General features: G+C 41.9%; 1 protein-coding gene across 2 annotated transcripts in view; it reads left to right on the forward strand.

Moving 5' to 3' along the window:
- Positions 1 to 246: 246 nt before the first annotated feature.
- Positions 247 to 19,725, forward strand: part of USP47 (ubiquitin specific peptidase 47) — a 98,273-nt gene continuing 78,794 nt past the window's right edge. Inside the window, exons 1-2 of one of the 2 annotated variants that reach the window (XM_024196030.1) lie at positions 247 to 374; positions 16,912 to 16,971. In XM_024196030.1, the coding sequence (XP_024051798.1) occupies positions 336 to 374; positions 16,912 to 16,971 (99 nt within the window). In that variant the 5' untranslated portion in view covers positions 247 to 335. The remainder of the gene's footprint in view (positions 375 to 16,911; positions 16,972 to 19,725) is intronic. The other variant, XM_024196040.1, reaches the window with a different exon arrangement.

Here is a 19,725-nt window from a genome sequence, read left to right on the forward strand (position 1 = left end):
GCTGGACGCCCTGGCCTATGACGGAGAGAACACGCAGGCAGAGGCTCGGCGGAGGCGGATGGGCTCGTGCCCGCCCCGCAGCCCGACTGCCCGGGCAGGCTGTGTCAGGGCTGGGGGGGCGCGAGGCCGGCCTGTCTCGCGAGGCTTGTCGTCGGCCATTTTCCCATTGGCTGGCGCTGGCGGAGGGGGTGGGGGCCGCGGCGCTGCCCTCGCGGGGTGGTGTGTGTGTTGAGGGGTGGGGGAGAATGAGCCGCTCGCGTCCCTCCGCCTCCTCCCGCCGCTGCTGACGACTCCTCGGCCCAGCCTGCTGCGGGCCCAGCGCCGCGCCACCGGCCATGGTGCCCAACGAGGAGAACCAGCTCGTCCCCAAAGAGGTGGGGCCCGTGCGGCGGGGTCGCTCGGCGTGTGTGGGGGAGGGTAGAGGCTCCTGCCAGGGAAGCCTCGGGCGGGGACGTAAGTGCGGTGGGGGGTCGGGCCCGGGGGGCTGTGTGTGTGGGGGGGTCGGGCCCGGGGAGGCCCGGCGGGGAGGCCCTGCTCCCGGTCAGGCCCGGGGGGCTGTGTGTGTGTGGGGGGGGTCGGGCCCGAGGAGGTGCGGCGGGGAGGCCCTGCTCCCGGTCAGGCCCGGGGTGTGTGTGTGTGTGTGTGTGGTGGGGGGTCGGGTCCGGGAAGGTGCGGCGGGGAGGCCCCGCTCCGGATCGTGCCCGCGGGGGGGGGGGGGGGCTTTGGCCCCCTTTTTTTGGGGGGGGGGGGGGGAGGGAACTCCCTGCCCAAGTGGGGGGGGGGGGCATGTGGGGGTCCCTATGGGGGGGACTGGGGTGTGGGGGTAGGGTTGGGTCTTTGCAGTGTAAGTGCAAGGCCCGTAAGGGGGAGGGAGGGTTGTGAAAGGCACCTGTCGGTGTCACTGCATGTGGCAAGTATCAGAGGGGTAGCCCGTTGTATCCACAAAAACAATGAGGAGTCTGGTGGAACCTTAAAGACTAACAGATTTATTTGGGCATAAGTTTTCGTGGGTAAAAACCCAGTTCTTCACTGCATGTGGGTTTATGTGGGAAGAAGAGGGCCCCAGTGTGTGTTGCTGTGTGCGAGAGCTTGGGGGGAGGCACTTGTAGCATGAATGTGGGGAGGCCCTGGTTTTTCTAAGGTTGAGGGGAGCGCCTATTCGTATGAGAGATCTGAGGGGGAGCTGCATGTCTTGAGGTGTGTGTGAAGGAGGAAGAGGTGAAGCCTGAGTGGTGAGATCCCTTGTCTGACCCAGGGCTCACTTGCGGGAAGAGAGAGAGGTTAAAGGACGTCTCTGTGGTTCCAGGGAGCCTGGGGTGTTGGATGAGCAGGTGGGAGAAGTGCCATGCCTATGTGAAGTTATCTGGGGACCCGTAGCTGGGATGTAGGAAGAGAAATTGTCCATATGACACCTAGGAGGAGAGCAGGCCCCTGTCAGTGTTGTTTGAAGGAGCTGGGTTAGTGGGAGGGCACCAGGGAGGGATTCAATCTGAGAGTTTTGAGGAGGGGAAAGCCCTCTGAGTGAAGAAGGGGTGGAGACAGGAGGGAAGGCCTCTGTCTGTGCGGTTTGGAGAGGCTAGGCCCACGTGTGGAGTTTGGGGAGGGAAAGGTATACCCTTCCCTGTGTGGTTCTTTGAGGGTGGTGGAAAAGGGCAGGAATGTTTGTGGTGGGCTGGGGGTGTAATAAGAGAATTGATTTGGCAACCGATTGTGTTCCTGTTTGCAGGAAAAGGCTGCTGTCTCTCTCCAGCAATGGAGAGGGAGGGAGAAGGTCTGCCCCTTATCCCTAGTCTCTTACAAACAGCAAAGTGGAGGAGAACTGAGCCCCCCTGTCCTTTTGTGCTGATGCTTCTCATGTAAATCACATATGTCCAAAAATACTGCTCAGGATTGAGAGGGGGGAGTATAGGTTTTAAGTGATGGACAAAGTGATCATAATGATCTGTTAAGGCAATTAATAATATACAAGGTTTTCAGCAAATTCTTTTGAGAACTGTGGGGATCTGACAGGATAGGCTCAGTTAATTTTTAAAATGATTTTACATTCCAATTAAATTGTTCTAACTCTTATTGTTACTTTGTCCTCCCACCCGAATTTGCTTATTTTCTCCATCTGTTCTGTCTTGTTATATATCTAGATTGTAAGCTCTTTGGGGCAAGGCTTGTCTTCTTATTACTGGTTTGTACAATGCTTGGCATTTTGAGACCGTGATTCCTGAGAACTACTATAGTACAAATAATCCTGAATTTTATAGAAATGTAAGCTATGAGAGAGTGTCAGGGGCACTACTGTATAATTGAAGGAAATAAGGTAATGGAAAGCTGTACTTTGGAGGCAAATATGTCTGAAACTTAAAAATAAAATATTTGGTTTAAAAACAAATAAACAAAAACACCACCACAAGGCAGGAGGGGATATAGCCAGTATAGGTGGATGAAAACTAGGAAATAAAGGAGACTGACAGAAAAAGCCTGTGGCACTTGTGGTGGGTAACTGGAATAGATAGGGATGATTAACAGAAGAATCTAGCTATGGCCGTTCCTTTAGTTTTTTAGTTTTTATTCCTGTTTAGTTTTTTTTAGTCTGTGCATGTGTATCTCTCTCTCACACACACACACACACATCTACCTGTTGGGTTTAAAATGTATTCAGAATATGTGTGCTTCAGATGTGTATTTTTAATTGTCTGCTCAATTTAAGACTTTTTCCCTTTGGTATGAAAGAAGTAAAGGGAACAGATAGAGGAAGGTAACTGTTTTAAAAGAATTAATGATGTGATGTCCTGTAAAGTTGTCATGGATTTGGATATCTTAAAGAAACATCATTTACAAATGTCATGAAGTTATGTTGATAGTCCCCTTGTAAATTACAGAATTGGTTGTGATTCTTCTCAGATTCTCTTCTAAGTTACACCTCACTACTTTTTGCAAGTAAACACAGTGGAAAACCACTGTGACTGATGTAAACATTGACAGTTTACTCTGTAATGAAGTAAACTGTTCTGTGATTTTTTTTTGTAAACTGAATTCAGTTTTTTTTATAATGCAGATATGAGACACACAAAATAGTTGTTTTGATGAGAGAGAGAAACAGATTGAGGGGGTGTCTTAAAACCCTTCAAGATCCCTACTTCTGTTACAAATAACACAGACAATATTGTCATTTTCTGTTGTACTTTTCTAACTTTACAGTGTGCCCTTTGCTTGAATTAGGGTGCATGGAAGATTAATAAATCTCTTACTGCAGCATTCACGAGCTACACCTGTTAGATTCAATAATAGTCTCATAAAGGGAACACTATTTTGAGAGAGGTGTGGGTGAACTGTGTCCTCCGGGGTCCCAGTTGAAACTCAGATCTGTCCCTTAGTTTCTTCAGTTTTCCTTGATTTTGCTGTGCGACTCCTGCATTATTGTACTTCCACAAGTAGAAGATGGTGTGAGCCTTTTTGGAGTTTCAGTTCTGCTGCTTATTAGGTGAAGGAGTCACTGTTTTCTTACCACCTCCCAAAGGGCTGAGTGACACTTTTTTTTGCAGCACATGCTGCCTGCCTCTGGAAATTAGAGTGGGATTTGAACCAGGGTCTCTTGAAAGACAATACAGAACCATGTTGTTTTACTTAATACCGCTTTTGTTTGCTTGGGACAAAAATGGCAAGATGACATTTAAAATGTCAGTTTCCTTGACTAGTTGGCTGAAGGTGAGGATGTAAAAGTCCTAAATGGTATGGGTCACAGCTACAAGATTGGAGACCGTCTCTTTCCTCATGTGATACCATGGTAGTTGAGGTGGTCTGGGGTGTTTGAATTATAACTGATTCTTGCTTTAAGTGGGAAGCGGTTAATGGCAATGTATTTTCAGTTAAGGGTCCTCAATTCTGGAATGCCTTTTTTCCTTCTGGCTTGACAGAAACTGAGTTTGCCTTCCAAGGCACACTATACAATGGTTATTGGTTTTCAGAGGCTTTTGTTTAGGGAACGTGGGTTTGATGTTTGTATGTGTGGGAGAATTTAGTCCCTGTGGGCTCAGAGGGCTTTATTAATGTTAATCCTATCTGAATTTGACTATTTTATAAATCTGTTTTACTTTCGTGTAGGGCATCTGACAGGTACAACTTACTTATCTAAAATAAATGTGATTTAAGGTTTTGCTTTTATCTGCCTCTTCTCGCTTTACTATCTACTAGCTATTTGCAGTGCTGGTACTGGGCTTTGGGTTCAGGATCTCCTTTAGCTAAAAAGTATGCTAAGGAATTCTAACTACCCCAAAGCAGTGCTTATAGAAGCTGTGGTGTTTTTTAATTGAGCTTTTTATGTTCTTCCAAGTTCTAAATTATCTCCATGAGTTAATAGTTTGAGGACCAAATTTAGTTGTTGAACGGGCTGACTGTTAAACACTGTTTTGTTCCAGCTGTTAAGGGGTGAGTGATACCGTCTATATCCCAGGAGACTGGAAGCTACTTACTCTGTACACTGTATGAGTCAATGGTTATGTTCAAGTCTAGCTGCATATAGAAACACATGTTACTGTGCTGCAAACAAGCTACTTATAGCTTTTTGATATTGATCACATAAAATTTAGTGAGGGTTCAGTGATATACCATTAACTTTGGGACTTCTTATAGAGTTGTAGTTGCCACATTGTGATCTATGGAGCAGTTTGCCCAGGGAGTTGTTTGGTTATATGACGTTGGTTGCTTATTTTTCACCTGCTAAATTGCAATTAAAATGCATTATTACATCCTAATGTTTCTTTCCCACGTAAGCAATTTCTGTAGCTGCTACAGGGTGTCATTTAATTTACAGTTTGTGGGGGAGGAGGGAGAATATGTGGAAACTTAAACTTGTCAGTATAAAGTGTACTTTGGACAGTTCAAGTGTAATGTACTTTATACTTGCTGTCATTAAATCAATGGTGGGAGTGTGTGAGACTGTGCTGCTTTACAACCATCTGAAGTGAATCCTCCCAGTCCAAACCTGGATTAAATGCAATATTTTCATCTTGTAGATGAGCCTGTGCTTCAAGGTGGAACAGATATTGGTAGATAGATGGCTTCTCTGCACTGCAAAGGGCATGTATGAGCTATTATAGCTCCCCCACTGTAGTGGCATTGGAGGCACTGTGACTGAACGTGTGGGACTTTCAATGTCCCTGTTGGTGGTGATTCTTTTGGGACAGTTGGAAGATTTCATGGCCACTTGAGGTGGACGCTAGTTCAACTCATAAAGCTGGCCACACTCTTGATTCAGTTGTTGGATTGAAATAGGAGATGGGGCAAGGGCTGGTAATGCAAATTGCTGGCAATGGCAATTGAGATATTGTGAAGGTGTAACATCCTTCTGTTTTCTTGTTTCAGGAAAGTTGCTGATTTTATTCTTTTATAATTGTACTTTTAGTTATTTTAAAGGTTCCAGAATAGAGGATTTTGAAATTACTTGGAAATGGAAATAAATTCATGGAAGAGCTCTTTTTCTGGGTTCTTTCTATTAGGCTTGTCTGAACGTTGAATTGTTAGTTTCTACATAGCGAACACAATTTTTTCAGTTTTTTTTAAATGTTCATTTCTATTGTCCCTTGAGCAAACAAATGACATTCTTGGTGGGGAGGTCACCCTAATGTCTGATCTGTTCTTGAGAAAATTACCCATCTGGATAAATAGGATTTCTGTAACTATGTATATGTTAAAAGCAACAGTGCTTTATCAAGTTCAATGTGCACATGAGATCATAAGCATTTTTGCAATATTTTTAAAGAGGAAATAATTAAAATTTAGTTAATGTTGCTTCTGTAAAATCTTACAATTTTATTCCCTCCTCCATTTCTGTTGTGTTCTAATCCAGAATGCTAACATATATAGGTGTGACAAAAAAGTAGTGAAACTTACTACCCCATTGTTAAAGTGGGTGATCTGATGTCCAGCTAAAAACAAAACAAGTTAGGCTGTTTTTGCTACTAGACACTGTTAGCTCCTTCATTATAACAGCTATAAGAGTTTTCCATGACAGTGATCTGAGCAATATTATGTTGCGTAGCCCAGTGGACTGGAGTGAGACTCTAGACCTGCCACTGGCCTGTTGGGTGACCTTTGGTAAGTCACTTCCTCTGTTTCCCTAACTATAAAATGAACATAATGATACTGATCTCCTTTGTTAAAGTGTTTTGAGACCTATTGAGGAAAAGTGCTACATAAGAGCTAGATAATTATTTATTTGCTACTGAAACTAGGCCTCTCCACAGTACCAATTTTACACTATTAATTTTCTTTACATGGTGTATATTGGGTGTCACAATTCCTAGCAAGTGCCCCTTTGTGGCCACCTGCTAGGATTGATGTGAGGGAAATCCAAACCTCTGTCCTATGGATTCCCAAGGGTGTTTTAAGATGGTGGAGCCTAAATGGGGTCAAGCCATTGCCCCAATCTCAGCATCCCTAGGCATACACTCAGGGCTCAGATCCCTTGTCTGGCACCCACTTTCCAAGTGTTGGAAACTGCTGTGCATTTGCCTAGCCCCTCTGGGTGCAAGCACTGCCCCTTCAGACTCCCCAGGTCTTAAACACACCTCTCTCCTGGAACTCTACCCCAAAAGATGTGAAACTTTCGGTTTACAGTTTAACTACCTCTGAGATGTGAAGCAGTTGACAAGACGCACGTTTTGTTCAGACTATCACCTTTATGCTCTTTAGTTAACAGATTATGTACAGGAGAGTACAAATCATACTAAACAATAGAACATCCTAAACACAATGTCTCTCACTAGCTCACCCTTCCTTTAGGAGTCCTTGGGGGGGGGGAATCTATATTTGTTCTGTCAGAAAGGCGGGGTCCCTGCCTCCTTGCCTACCCTGCTCCTGCAACAGCCTCACTCATCTTAGTCTGGTGCAAAATGGTTCTCCTGCCACTTTCCCCGTGAGTCTATTTATAGACTCCTGCTGAGGTCTCCTCCTTCTTTTGTTCTGCCTTTTGGTAATTTTCCATTACATCCAAGCCCACCTACCCTCAGGCAAGAGGAGAAAGTGTTTTCTCCCATGCAGAGCAAACATATTGTCCCAAGGTGTTTTACTCTGAATATATGATAATTGAGTCTGATTGCTCAGCACTGACAGAGACATGACACAATCTGGCTAGCTCATGGGGGACTCGTATACATATAGGCTTTCCATGCACAGTAATTTCATGATATAGTTTTATAAAATCATCCAAAATTCAGAAGTGGTACAGGAAAAAACCACCAATACATCACATTTCTCCCCCTTTTAAAAAAAATAGAGTAGGGATATATAATAGGTACCCTAGCTATGTTCTGGAATCCCACTTCTAGGCAGAGCATCTGCTTTACTACTTATTAACTTGAACTTCATAGATTGTTAGTAAACAATTCCAATTATCATATCAAAATACAGTTTAATGACATTATAGGTAAGTTACCACGTTTACATCCCTTAAAGGAGAGGTTAGATGTGTCTTCTTCCCCAGTCTCCCTCAGGTTTAGTTACATTTCAGCAGACCACCCTGAAACCATAGAGTAAGGGGCACCATTCCCCATCCTTAACAGTTACACTCCCCCCAGAAGTTGCTTCACGTCCACTTGAGGCTTTTCCTACTCTCTGCCATGTATCATGAATTTGGCAGCACTCTTAACTACCCACTGTCTCCCTCATTCCAGGGGAGTTCTGACACACATCACCTTTGGCTGTGCCTCATGTTCCCTTTCCCTGCAGAGTCTTGAATCCTAGCCCCTGTTAGCTGCGTCTCTGTTTCCTTACTCACAGTGGAGTTCTGGCCCCCCGCATCTCCTCACTGTACTGGTGTCCTCGCTGTACTGGTGTCTCACCACTCCCAGCAGCATTCTTGGTTACTCAGCACTGACTCATTTTCCCCACTGATGGTAGGCAGTAATCTTGCTCCCTCGGCCTTGGCAGCCTGGGACTGCCTGATGGTCTGTGAAGATGTAAAGGACCCTGAGCCAGGGAGGAAAAGGAATTCTGCTTACCTTGACTTACTATGTGGGGAACAAAAGGCCATCCCAGCAGAGTGTGTGTGTGGGGGGCGTTAATACTCCTCCCTTAGAGAAGCTGAGGCTAGGCCACTGGCGTCCCTGGGCCCTGAACTCCAAGAGGGTGGAGCAGAAAAAGGAATTTGGCTATGTGGGAAGGATTGAAGAATTTCCCTTGCTTGACTCCTCTGCTGTTTAAAAGCAGTCAGAGATGCCTCACAGGGAAGCAGCCCTACCCTATTTCTCCCTTTTGCTCTGAAGAATTGGTGCTTGTAATATTTCCAGGATGTGTGGGGAAGCTCAACCCATTATGGGGGCAGGCAGTCCCTTGAAGGAGAAAGGTAAACCATACATATTTCCTAGAAACTGGAGTGGGAGGACCAGGTCTCAGGTTTACACCCAAAGGTTTTGGGGGTAAGAAGGAGCATGTGAGAGCTCAGCCCCATAGTTTCCAAAGCTGTTCCACTTCGGATAAATAATGAGAGTGATTGGAGTAAGGAGACTGGACCCACCTCCCATGTAAGTGTCTTAACCACCAGGCTGTACACGCATTTTCAGTCTGTCTCTCAGGCCCAATGACTATTTATGTGTACAAAGTGGGAATGTTTATAAAAAAAAAATCATTTAAACAGATCTATACCCCCTTCCCCCCAAAGCTTGTTCTGCTGATAGAATTTATTTGCATTATTAACATAAGGTCAAATCTCTTTCTCAAATAGTCCTTCCTTTGGCCTTAAGGAGATTTGTTTTTTGTAAAGACTACTTATCTGAGCCTAGGGATAGCACAATTAAGACCTTTGTTTCTTCAAGGCTTGACTCTAATCTTTTTTTCAATAATTTAGAATCAGTATGCTACTGGCTTTAGAAAACTTACGTATAGATACAGACTCCAGGCCCCTTTTTACATTCTGAAATAGATCATTATTCTATAGAAAATTAAATCTAAGGTTGCTGTGTCATCAAAAGTTAAATGTTTGTGCCACCCTGTTCATGTTTTTTATCAGTTGTTAAAATGTCCCAAATTCTAAGAAACCAGCTTGAAATTCCTGGTGCAGATGTCTCCAGGCTTAATCAAATGCATAATGTTTATCAACAAGTGAATTACTAATTTAACGGGGTTTTTTTTAACAAAGAGCTTAAAAAAAGGTCGTCTTTTTGTCGCTCTTCTGAGAATTTTCTTATTGAACCTATCTGAATGTGTGGCTTAAAATTAAAATATTGCAGGTGTAACAAAATGAATGACTTTTTTCAACTGTCAACTACAGTAACAGATTGGAGGAAAAAATATTTTCTTTATTTACTTTTTGCGTATTTTAACTATATTTAATATATAGCTACTTTCACTGCTATCCCATTTGAATGGGTGGTCTTGCATAGCAACAGGAGAAAAAATAATTTTTAAACATAGGAAGAATTATGGTAAAATAAAATAAAAATTGTTAGGGGTCTACCTGAAATTACATTAAAATTATTTATCTGACTAAGAGTAAAATTTTCAAAACACTTAAGTGAGTTAGGCACTTAAGTCACTTTGAAAAAGTGCTACAAGTTACTTAAGTGCTTTGGAAAATTTTGCCCATGATCTCAGAATGATGGGCCTGTTAAAAAACTTAGGACTGGTAGATGTGCAATAGTTCATCCTAGTTAGGGGTTCCTTTGATTAATTGTAATTGCACATCCTGAACATCCAAACACCACCTCTGTGTCACTGGCTGAGTCACCGCTTGTCAACAGGAGCCCTCTGCTGAGGCAGAGGGAGAAGGTTTATGCTGTATGCATGTGCACATTTAGCATTTATTTATTTTTGTGTCACTTAGAAATGTGTTTCAAAGCAGCGGCTTTGTTAAATAGCATGATAGGTTAAAAACAAAAACTGGGGGGATTCTGTACTAGCTAAAGGTGGCTAGATAGCTAGAAGTGGTTTGGGTTTTGTGTGTATGTGGTTTTTTGTTGCACTGAGGATTTTTTTTTTTTTTTTTTTTTTTTTTTTTTTTTTTTTTAGAGAATAGTGACAAAACTAAATCTAATTAAAATGAAAGATGAAATAGCAACTGCATTATCAAAAAATATTTTAAAAATTTCCTGGTCTATAATCCAGAACTATTTTAGTAATACTCTGTAGAATATCAAAGTATTTCCCCATAAATGTTCTTTCTTAAAAATATCATTTGTGCAGGATTTTCACTTCTGGGTACCAGGATTTAAGGGTATTTTGCCTTCTAAGGGTTGTAGTAGCAGGAGCACAAGCCACATCTTCTGCGATGATTGTGCACTATCCCTAAGCTTAACTGCTGCTGTTTGAACATTCCAGTCAGTACCTTCTTGACTGCTGTCATCAGTGAACCTCCATGCAGGAACAGCACAACTGCAGCTGGCTATTCTAGCTTGTTTTAACCTATGCTGGCAGGGCAGGATAATCTTTTATTTGTAGCTTTCCCTGCCTTCTAGTCAGGTCTGTTTTCTTTTTTGTGGCTGCTAGAGCAGAAACACTGATTAATTGCCAGCCTCCATGGACCTTGGAGAAAATTTGGTTCCATGGTCAGTCTTCACGTATTTGTATTTTTCGGTCAGTGATTCAACACACTCTTGCTTCATCATCTGTCTCAGGGCCTCTATTCCTATTAATTTCCAAGTTTCTTGATTTGCATAGTTTTCATGCTTTCTTCCCCCCGACCCCAAATGTCTGTTTCCTGACTCTTCAGGAGGAAGAGAGACTACTCAGCTTTGAGCAATGTCAGCATGGCAGAAAGATGATAATGGATGAGCATGTTCACTGCCTCTGTAGCTGGAAGATGGGCACACGGTGTGAGGGTGATATCTTATGTGTAGGCAACACCATAAGTGCAGTTACATCAGGGAAATGTTTCAATTTCCATGTTGAGGCAAGCCAAGTCTTTTACATTTTAGTGCAGCCTCATGCCAAATGAGAAATCTGTGAATTATAAGGCTGTGTCACCTTTGATCACTGAATGCTAGGACACTCTGGTGCTGGCCACATTGGCACAGACCCAACTTCCCTCTAGGCCAGTGGGGTACCTTCATCACTGAAGTATTTTTGGTTGTATCCTTCCAGCACCCCTTTTGACTTCAGCTGAGCTGATGAGGCATTGTTTCCTTGTAAGAAGCATCGAGGGTGAGCCTGCTACTGGCAAAGTAATCACATCAGTCTCACCACTCTACATTCAGGACAATGAGACTGATCTTGGGAGACTTTGTGGTAGTGTATATGTTCACAGACCTTGCCATGTCCATCTTAGTCAACTCAGAGGCTGCAGTGTTGTCTTTGCTTCAGGCCCTGTTTTGAAACCTACTGCTGCTGTCTATACAGTTGGAGTGTTTTGCCCCAAGATCAAAACCTGTGCTCTGGCACTTTGCTTGGTTGGCCTTTGAGGCCAAATGTGGTACTATGGCTTTCAGATGGTACCCATTTGTGAATGTACCAGGGCCAAAATCAGGAGACCTCTAGGTCAGGAATCTTCATTCAATATAGTTTCTGTGCACTTGAACTCTGTTTTTCTGTTGTCTAGCAATGGTGTGGCAAACACCTTACATAACTGCCTCTGCCTTTAACGTGGTCAAGAAAGTATACCCTTCTGAGGGTGCCTGTCTGTCTCACACCTCCAATATGGTGATCAAGGCAGTAATAACAAAAGGAAAGTCTGGGCAAACAGTCTTTTGTTCCAGAACCCCAAAGTATTTATGCCATGATTTATTTGGATTAAGGGTACTATTTTGCAGCAGCAGCCCTTCAGTTTGTGGAGTAATAGGTTTTCATGGACGAAGAATCACTCAAACTCTTCTTTTGAGACCCTTTCCAAGGATAAATACTAAAAAAAAAAAAAAAAAAAAAAGTGCATGATGATGTGGACATGTCGTGCAAACAGGTCCCTTTATTTGTCCCACCCAAAAATACCTTGCTTGAGTGTTAAAATAAAAAACTAAGTTCAACTGGGTTCATTTGACATCTTTCAACTAGTCATGAAATAAAGACACAAGTCTCTGCAACCTCTTGTCATCAGATTCATGGGGAGCTTGATGCTTTCAAAATCTGGATTAAAAAGGCCCACACTAATATTAATAGAGTCCTGACAAAACTTACAAAAATGCCTTTTTAGCCAGGTCATTTTGCTGGTGGAAATGACCAGCTCATAAAGAGTGACAGAAGTTTAAGCTCCCCTGTGACTGATCCACCTAATACTAAGTTTGACAAGGATAAGGTGGTGCTATGGTCTCATATCTGAGATTCTTATCCAGTACAGTGACAGTTAATAAGCCTGCTATCTATGTTCTCACCTGGGTATGCATGTGGGTGTGGAAAGGCCTTTCTCTGGCTTAAGAGGTCTTTGAAATGTTAGTTGGAGGAGACTAGAACTCTTGAAGTCTATCCATATCTTTGTTTCATTTGAAGACAATTTGCTGTGTAGGGTAATCACTAAAAGAGCCATGTTTAAGTGAGCCACTTCTGATGGGTGGTGTTGGCGGCTCACTCCTCTGCTATTACTCTTGCCTGTAAGGGCCATAAAACCTTAAGGGCTTAGATATTGCCACCTGTTTTCTGCTAAGTTGCTCAGACCAGAAATGAGAATTCTGCAAGATATCTTAAGAGAAACAGAATAACAATTTAAGTAATTTCTTCCTTGTTGCATGATTTGGCAATGACTACTGTTCTTACGGGTCTGGTTTGAAAATAATAGCTTTGGATTTCCTTCGTTGTGGATGAGCAGTTTCACTTTTTCCCCACTTCTGGTGCTTATGTACTAGCATGTGGCTGTAATGTTTCGAGTTGCAAATATGTGGGAATGTTTACATTACGTTTTTTATTTCTGTTTTTTTTAAATAGACTTATTAGGCTTTTGGAAAACGTTTAAAATATTTAATATGACATAGGGGCTCAATTCTGCATACTCACATATGCAAAATTGCTGTTAACTTCACTTGGGTTGTTTGAGATTCTGATTACAGTATTGAACAATAAATCACTGAAATTGCCCTTCAAAATTACTTGGAAAAGTAGTTGGGAAAGACTTTTGTTGCATTATAGAGTAAACATGAAATAATTTTTACAAAATGATATATGCTGTACTGAGGATTAGAGCATTAAGAGAAATTTTAGATAAAACAAATTGTAAGACCTGTTTGTTATACTCTAAAAGAGCATTCTTCAAGTTATATTTGAAAATGCCTTTTTTCATACAGTTAAAAACTGTCTGTGGATTGGAAACTTTCATTTTGTAGCTTTATCAGATGATCCTTTTAAGCTAGTTTTGGCATTACTTTGTAATCTGGTCTCCAAATATGCTGCTGTTCACCTACATACTGCTCTTCTCCCCATTACCAAACTTCTCCAGTGCCGGCATGAATACACGCTCTTTGTTTATATTTACTTTTAGAAATCAGAGGTCATCAAGTCCAGCCCCCTGCACTGAGGTGGGACCAAGTAAACCTCATCATCCCACATTGGTATTTGTCCAGCCTGTTCTTAAAAACCTTCAACAATTTTGCTGAATGAATTTAGTGCCCTAAAAACTTCTATTTTATTTTATTTTATTTTATTTTATTGAGACTATTAAAGAGCTTCAATACTTGCTGTTTTAATTTTATTTTAATTATGGAGTATTTTGTAGAAGATAAGTACACAGTATGTTAAAGGTGTCTGGCTTAACTCTGTTTATACTTTTGGCTTAAAAAAAGAAAAAAAAATGTATTCCACTCAGGTGTGCGCACACAGCGCACCAAAGCTGGAGAAATTTGCCTCGCAATACCTGTAGGAGTGACGCTCACACCATTTGCCTCATAGCCCTTCCGCTGGCTAGCTAAGGGCAGCAACATCCTGTCTGCCTCAGTTCCTTCTCACTGCCTGCTGCTACAGTTGCAGCACTCTTAATAGTGTTTCTTCACACTGCCCCTTTTTTCTGTCCTTGAACGTCTTGTAAATAGTTTAGTTAGTTGTTTATTAGTAGTATCTTAGGTTGGTTAGTTAGGTTATTTAGTTGTAGTTTCCTGGTGGAATTCCTTCACCAGGATTTAAACATCGCACCACAAACATATACGATGGGCAGTTGTGAATAATGATACCCACACATGTTTGTGCCTGTGAGAGGGGCATATTAAGGACAGATGCTCCTTCTGTAAGAAAAGGACACTGCTGGCAAGGGATTTGAGACTCAAGCAGCACCGATGGAGCAAGCTGTGAGGCCTATATCGTCACCAAAGATGCTACAAGTTCCTCAGCCACCATTGAAGCCACAGCATGCTGATGTTCCTTGGCAGGACTCAGAGCCTGCCTTTAACAGGCGAAGAGATCATTTCCCTTCCTTGAATCCCACCAAGAAAAAGGGCCCATAAATTGGACCATAGCCACTCCAGATCTTGAAGAGCGCTGTCGTCCTCCATGTTAATCTCTGCTGACTGGCACTGTGGCTCCTTGGGTACTTGTGAGAGAGCTGGGCCATTGACCCATTCCCTAGTACCAAGACAATATCGCAAGGTTGTACCGTCGACTCCAGCACCATGCATGAATCTGGTACCAATGATGACCACGTTCCTAGCCTACTGGGCAATGTCAGACCTATTATCCCTCTCGATCCCAGATTCTCCAATCACACAGGAACACTTAGCAGTCATGACTTTATCAGTAGTTACGGCACCAACACCGTCCTCGGTATTGCTGTTGAGCCTGGCTACCCTAATGAGACAAGTGCCAGAACTGGTGGTGACCTCAGAACTGGGATCTCTTTCAGGGTTGCTACTGAGTGAGAACGTGTTGCTCTGGGCAACCCTTAGTGTATCAACTTCTCTACCAACCTTGAGCCGATGCAGTCAACATATTGGATATTAGATGAGGCTGGACTGTGGTTGGCTCTGCCAGAAATTACCCCCTTCCATTGCTTCTAGGATGACTTTGGGGGTTCATCTGGGTCGAGTTTGAGATCTTCATTCACTTTCCCTTCATCCCCTAGATGCTGGTCTACGGTTTGATCCGGATATATGTCTGTTACCAATCCTGGTACTGATCACACAGTAGATATAGGGGCTCTCGGCCCACTACTTATTGGCCACTGATGCCATAGGACGCTCCCCATTCCTTTAGGTCCCGATCTTCAACCTACTCTAGGGTATCCATGCTGCATAGTCAGCTGGAGGATGCTACCTCTGAGTAGGTACAGCCTGACGTAATTGGACAGGGTTCAGTACTGAACCAAGAGCAGCCAGCTACTCTTCATCCTCCTTGTCATTGGATGATGCCATGGCACCAGACGATTTCTTTCCAGCACCGGGGGATTTCTGGGCACATCAAGATCTTCTTAGAAAGTTGACCTCAGTGTTGGGTATCCAGGCTGAATTTGTGCAGGAAAACATGCACAAATTAGTGGGCATTCTCCAGTCCTCATGCTGGGGAGAGTAGCTCTCCTGTTGTGTACTTTACAAAACATATTATGTAACCCATTAAGTGTTAGTGAGGTGTAACTTTATAATTTCTAAAATACAGGTAAATAAGTTTAGGAGTCTTCATGTACAGTACAGTCTTATCTTTTTAAATGTTAGTTTAGAATTGATACTGGGATATCAAAGATAGCTTTTTCTCTCAGATGCTGAATAGAATGCATGCAGTTTAATTCATAGTCATGCAGTATTTGAAAAATATAAACGTTCAACTGCTAGGAAATAGCTGTATAATATATCCCAAATCAGTGCAGTTAAGAAAGTGTGTGGTATTAAGACTGAGTGACTTTAATCACAGAAATATATTGTATTTAGGAAATATGAGGAATTTTTTAAAGTTTGACTGTCGTCTTCAACAGCAGTCCATCTCTAAGTAGTGTAGTTAATACCATGATCTGGAACATATGACCTAAGTGGCAGTTTTCCATGTCTCCGTTGTATCAAGAAAAGGGGTCAGTTTCTCAATAACAACGAAGTACCGTATATACTCGTTCATTAGCCCGTTCGTTTATAAGCCAATTCCCCAAGATGGATAAGTAAAAATAGCAAAAACTGTATGACCCTTTTGTAAGCCGACCCTATATTTCAGGGGTTGGAAAACTTTGCTGGCGGGTCAGGACGTTTTGTTTACCTGGAGCATCTGCAGGCATGGAGCCCCTCAGCTCCCTGTGGCCACGGTTCGCTGTTCCCAGCCAATGGGAGCTACGGGACTTAAGGAATTAGTTCGCTGTTAAACTGAAACATTTTAGCAAAAAAAGACTTAAACTAGCAGCAGCATCTGATGTAGGTTTATAATATACATTTATCAAAAAACTTGTCATCTATTTATTCAACTACTTATGCTATGTTTTCGAATCTTGTAGTATACAATATCTTTTCTTGCACAAGTTGTGGTTAAGATTTTTGCCAACCAGTTCACATTAACTGAAATTACTGCTAAAGAAAATATTCTAATCTGATATGAACCCATGTTAAATTGACTAATTTAATAATATATAAATGGAGTAATAAACTCTGAATTAAAAGCCTATATTCTGATCTGGTTACTTAAACCAGTCGAGCAAAGTTATCAGTGTCACTATGTGAGATAAATACTTATTGTAAAAAGGCAAAATAACAAGTAGAATTACATTAATTTAAATTTATTTACAGAGGTGGATTATTTTAAACTGATATTTTTGCGCTCATTAATTTTTTTACTTTGTATAAATAGCATATCATCACTTATCAACATTTTCTGAATCCTATTTATTCTTTTAGTCTAGGAAGTTACACAACTTAAATGTAGAATTCTCTAGCAGAGTTTGCCCTGTAAATTACAGTTGATTTGGAAGATTTAATTTTTTTAAATAAACTTTAAAAAAGATGTGATAAGAAGCTGATATCCACTTTGCATACAGAATAAACGCTCTGCAAACAAAACATCCATACTTTTTTAAAGCATTATGATTTGTTATTAATTTTGTTTTTATAGGATATGTTTTGGAGTTGCAGACAAAGTCTCTTTGATGAAATGAAGAAGAAATTTTCACAGGTGACAACTGAAGTCAACTATTTAGAGTGATAACCAAGATGCATCATAACAGCATGATACTCTAGCTTTTGATTAACATGAGCATGAATTACTTAAATTCTTTGCATGTTTTATGGTTTTAAAAAAAACTCATTACATGCAGTCCTAACAATAGAAGCTTTGATATATTTAGTTCCACTGTTTAATTATATATGGTCCCTTATGAGCATCTAGCTCCTTTTTTTGTTTTTTTGTTTTTACCACCACAAAGAGGAGCATGGCTCTGATAGTTTGAAACAGTTTAATTGGATCGTTTAATTGTTGATTAAAATTTAAAAGCATGGGTTGTAAACACTGACTCAATCACATAGGATCCTATATCTAACCCAATAAATTAGAGACTTGTGGCTCCGTATGCTTTATAACTTGTCCACAAACTTGAAGGAGAACTATGCTGTTTGCTCAACCCAGCCGTCTAAAAGCTTACAGCATAAAGTAATAAGTATTTGTCGTCATGAATTGAATAGAATTTATTTTTATGCACCCTCAAACACCAATTTGGGATTGATGTGTTGTACTCTGTACTCCCTGAGCCACCAGTAGTGCCCTCTGATCAGGTCCTCTGCAAGAGAACCAACCGTGCTTTGCTAGTTGCTACTTTCAGTCTTCCAATGAACCAAGTGTGATGCCTCAGAGATAGATAGTGCGGAAAGGGGGAAGTTGTGGGTTGGAGAATGGCCAAGAGACTGTCCTGTGGGTTATTGTGGGGGGGGCACAGATGGGAGCGACAAGAAGACTCTCAGCTGGTGAACTGTAAAGTGGAATTAGTAGCTCTACTCCTGACACTCTGCCTGTGATTGGTGATCACGTTTAACCATGTGTTGCAACACATCCAAAGACGCTAGCACAGAAATTATTGAAGCTCAGTCTGTTAGCCTACATTTTTCTAGCTATTTAACACTGTTAATACCACCAGCTGGATCTTCAGCTTTTCCTACAAGCGGGAGTTAATTGGATTACACTGTATGCTCCCTGTCCTATTCCATGAAGTTAGAACTCATAAATGTAAGCCGGGCTGCTTGTAGAACATCAGCTAAGGCCAAGGAAGTCAGGGAGATGAGCCACTGAAGCAGGCTGCAAGCCTGCTCTCTTCCCTGGCGCACAGTGAGAGAAAGTTCTGTAACTGGCCGCTTGGACATTGTGGCAGTCAAGGCTCAGAGTGTGGTGCTGAGTGCTTAGAGAACATAGTGGATAAAACCCATCCTAAAAACAATCATGACTGAAAATCATTAAATCTGAAGTCATTGTTTTCAACTATGAACCTTGGGGGGAGGAGGAGGAATGGACGGTGAGGGGTTTTTTTCATGGGATTAGAATAAATCAGTGCTGCTATACAGTTTGGTCCCATGGTGCTCCATGGTACATGGTAGCCTGTCACTATCCCTTAGGGATTACAGCTAGGCAAATGAAGCCACGTGATCTCTTCTGCATCAAACCACACTGAGCCTACCAGTTAGATGAATGTGGACCAGCTGATGCAGTGGATGAAGTGAAGAGAGCTGTATCTCAGAGTAGCATAAATCAGTTGGAGCAGGATTGTTCTCCAGAATAGCAATTCTATTCTATGTGCTGTTCTCCTGATATTGCTTTATCTCCCACAATCTGTGAAAAACTGGTATTCTGTTGAACTCCTTTACTCTTTCTGTTGTGTGTAGTTTACATTCCAGCACAGTTGCAGTCTGCTTTCTCCTCCTCGGAGAGTTCAGTCCATAAGACTGGCTTTCTCCAGAAAGGATGAAATGATTGCAGATTTGCTGGAAAATATACCTTCTACCTGTGAAGAGCATGTTTTCCTGTGAAGTATTCTGCATTGAAGAATGCATCCAGCATGCCTACAGACTATGGGAAGCTTGATTTCTAATCTGAGAAAATTCACAATGGAAAGTGAGCCCACTTAATGTAGAAGTATTGCTTACTCTTTTCACTTTCTCTCATATTGCTTTATTTAGATGATTTAGATAATTTAGATAGATGCCTCAAACATTTATTTGGAGAAGGCTACAAAAATCACTTCAGCATTTAAGATCTCCAGTATCCATATTGGCATTGTGTGTTTTCAGGCACTCTGGCTGTTGCTACAAGCCTCCATCCTTCATATAAGGCTCAGTGGTATAGACCCTCTTTACAGAGAGTACAACTGTGATATACTACTTCAGTTGCTTGCGTGTCTCTCACTTTCATGTATTACAATGCCGTTTGTGTGGAAATAGAATTATCTATCAGGTCTTGCCTGTAGCTCTCCATCTGGCAGGAAAGGACCGTTTTCTAGGAGATGATTTTAAGTCCTAGGTTACAATTTCAGCCTGAGTATGATTCTTGTTTACCTGCAAGTCTTCATCCACCAAAGACTGGCAATACTGCAGCATGAACCTGTTTGCCTTTGAGACCGATGTGCTTGTTCTGTAGTGGGCAGACATCTGGGCTTCTTGGCATGAATTTGCAAGAGGCAAGATCTTGTGCTTTCCACTTTACAAATTCAGAAGACTGGTTACTTTGGAGATTCTTATCCTCTCTACACTCCCCTGACTCTAGTATAGTCTGTATTTTAAATATGATTTGTTCCTTAGTACTCTGGAAGTCCAAAACCTAGAAATAATTTTTGAGGGGGTTAATTTTAGTGTGTTTCAGTGAATCTTTGGCTTTCCACTTCTTATGCAGTAACTGTTATTGAAACACAACATTGGAAAATGTCCTTTCCTTTGTACTTTGGGGCCT

The sequence above is a fragment of the Terrapene carolina genome, unplaced genomic scaffold, assembly GCF_002925995.2.
Source record: "Terrapene carolina triunguis isolate 2854851 unplaced genomic scaffold, T_m_triunguis-2.0 Scaffold96, whole genome shotgun sequence".
NCBI lineage: Eukaryota > Metazoa > Chordata > Testudines > Emydidae > Terrapene > Terrapene triunguis.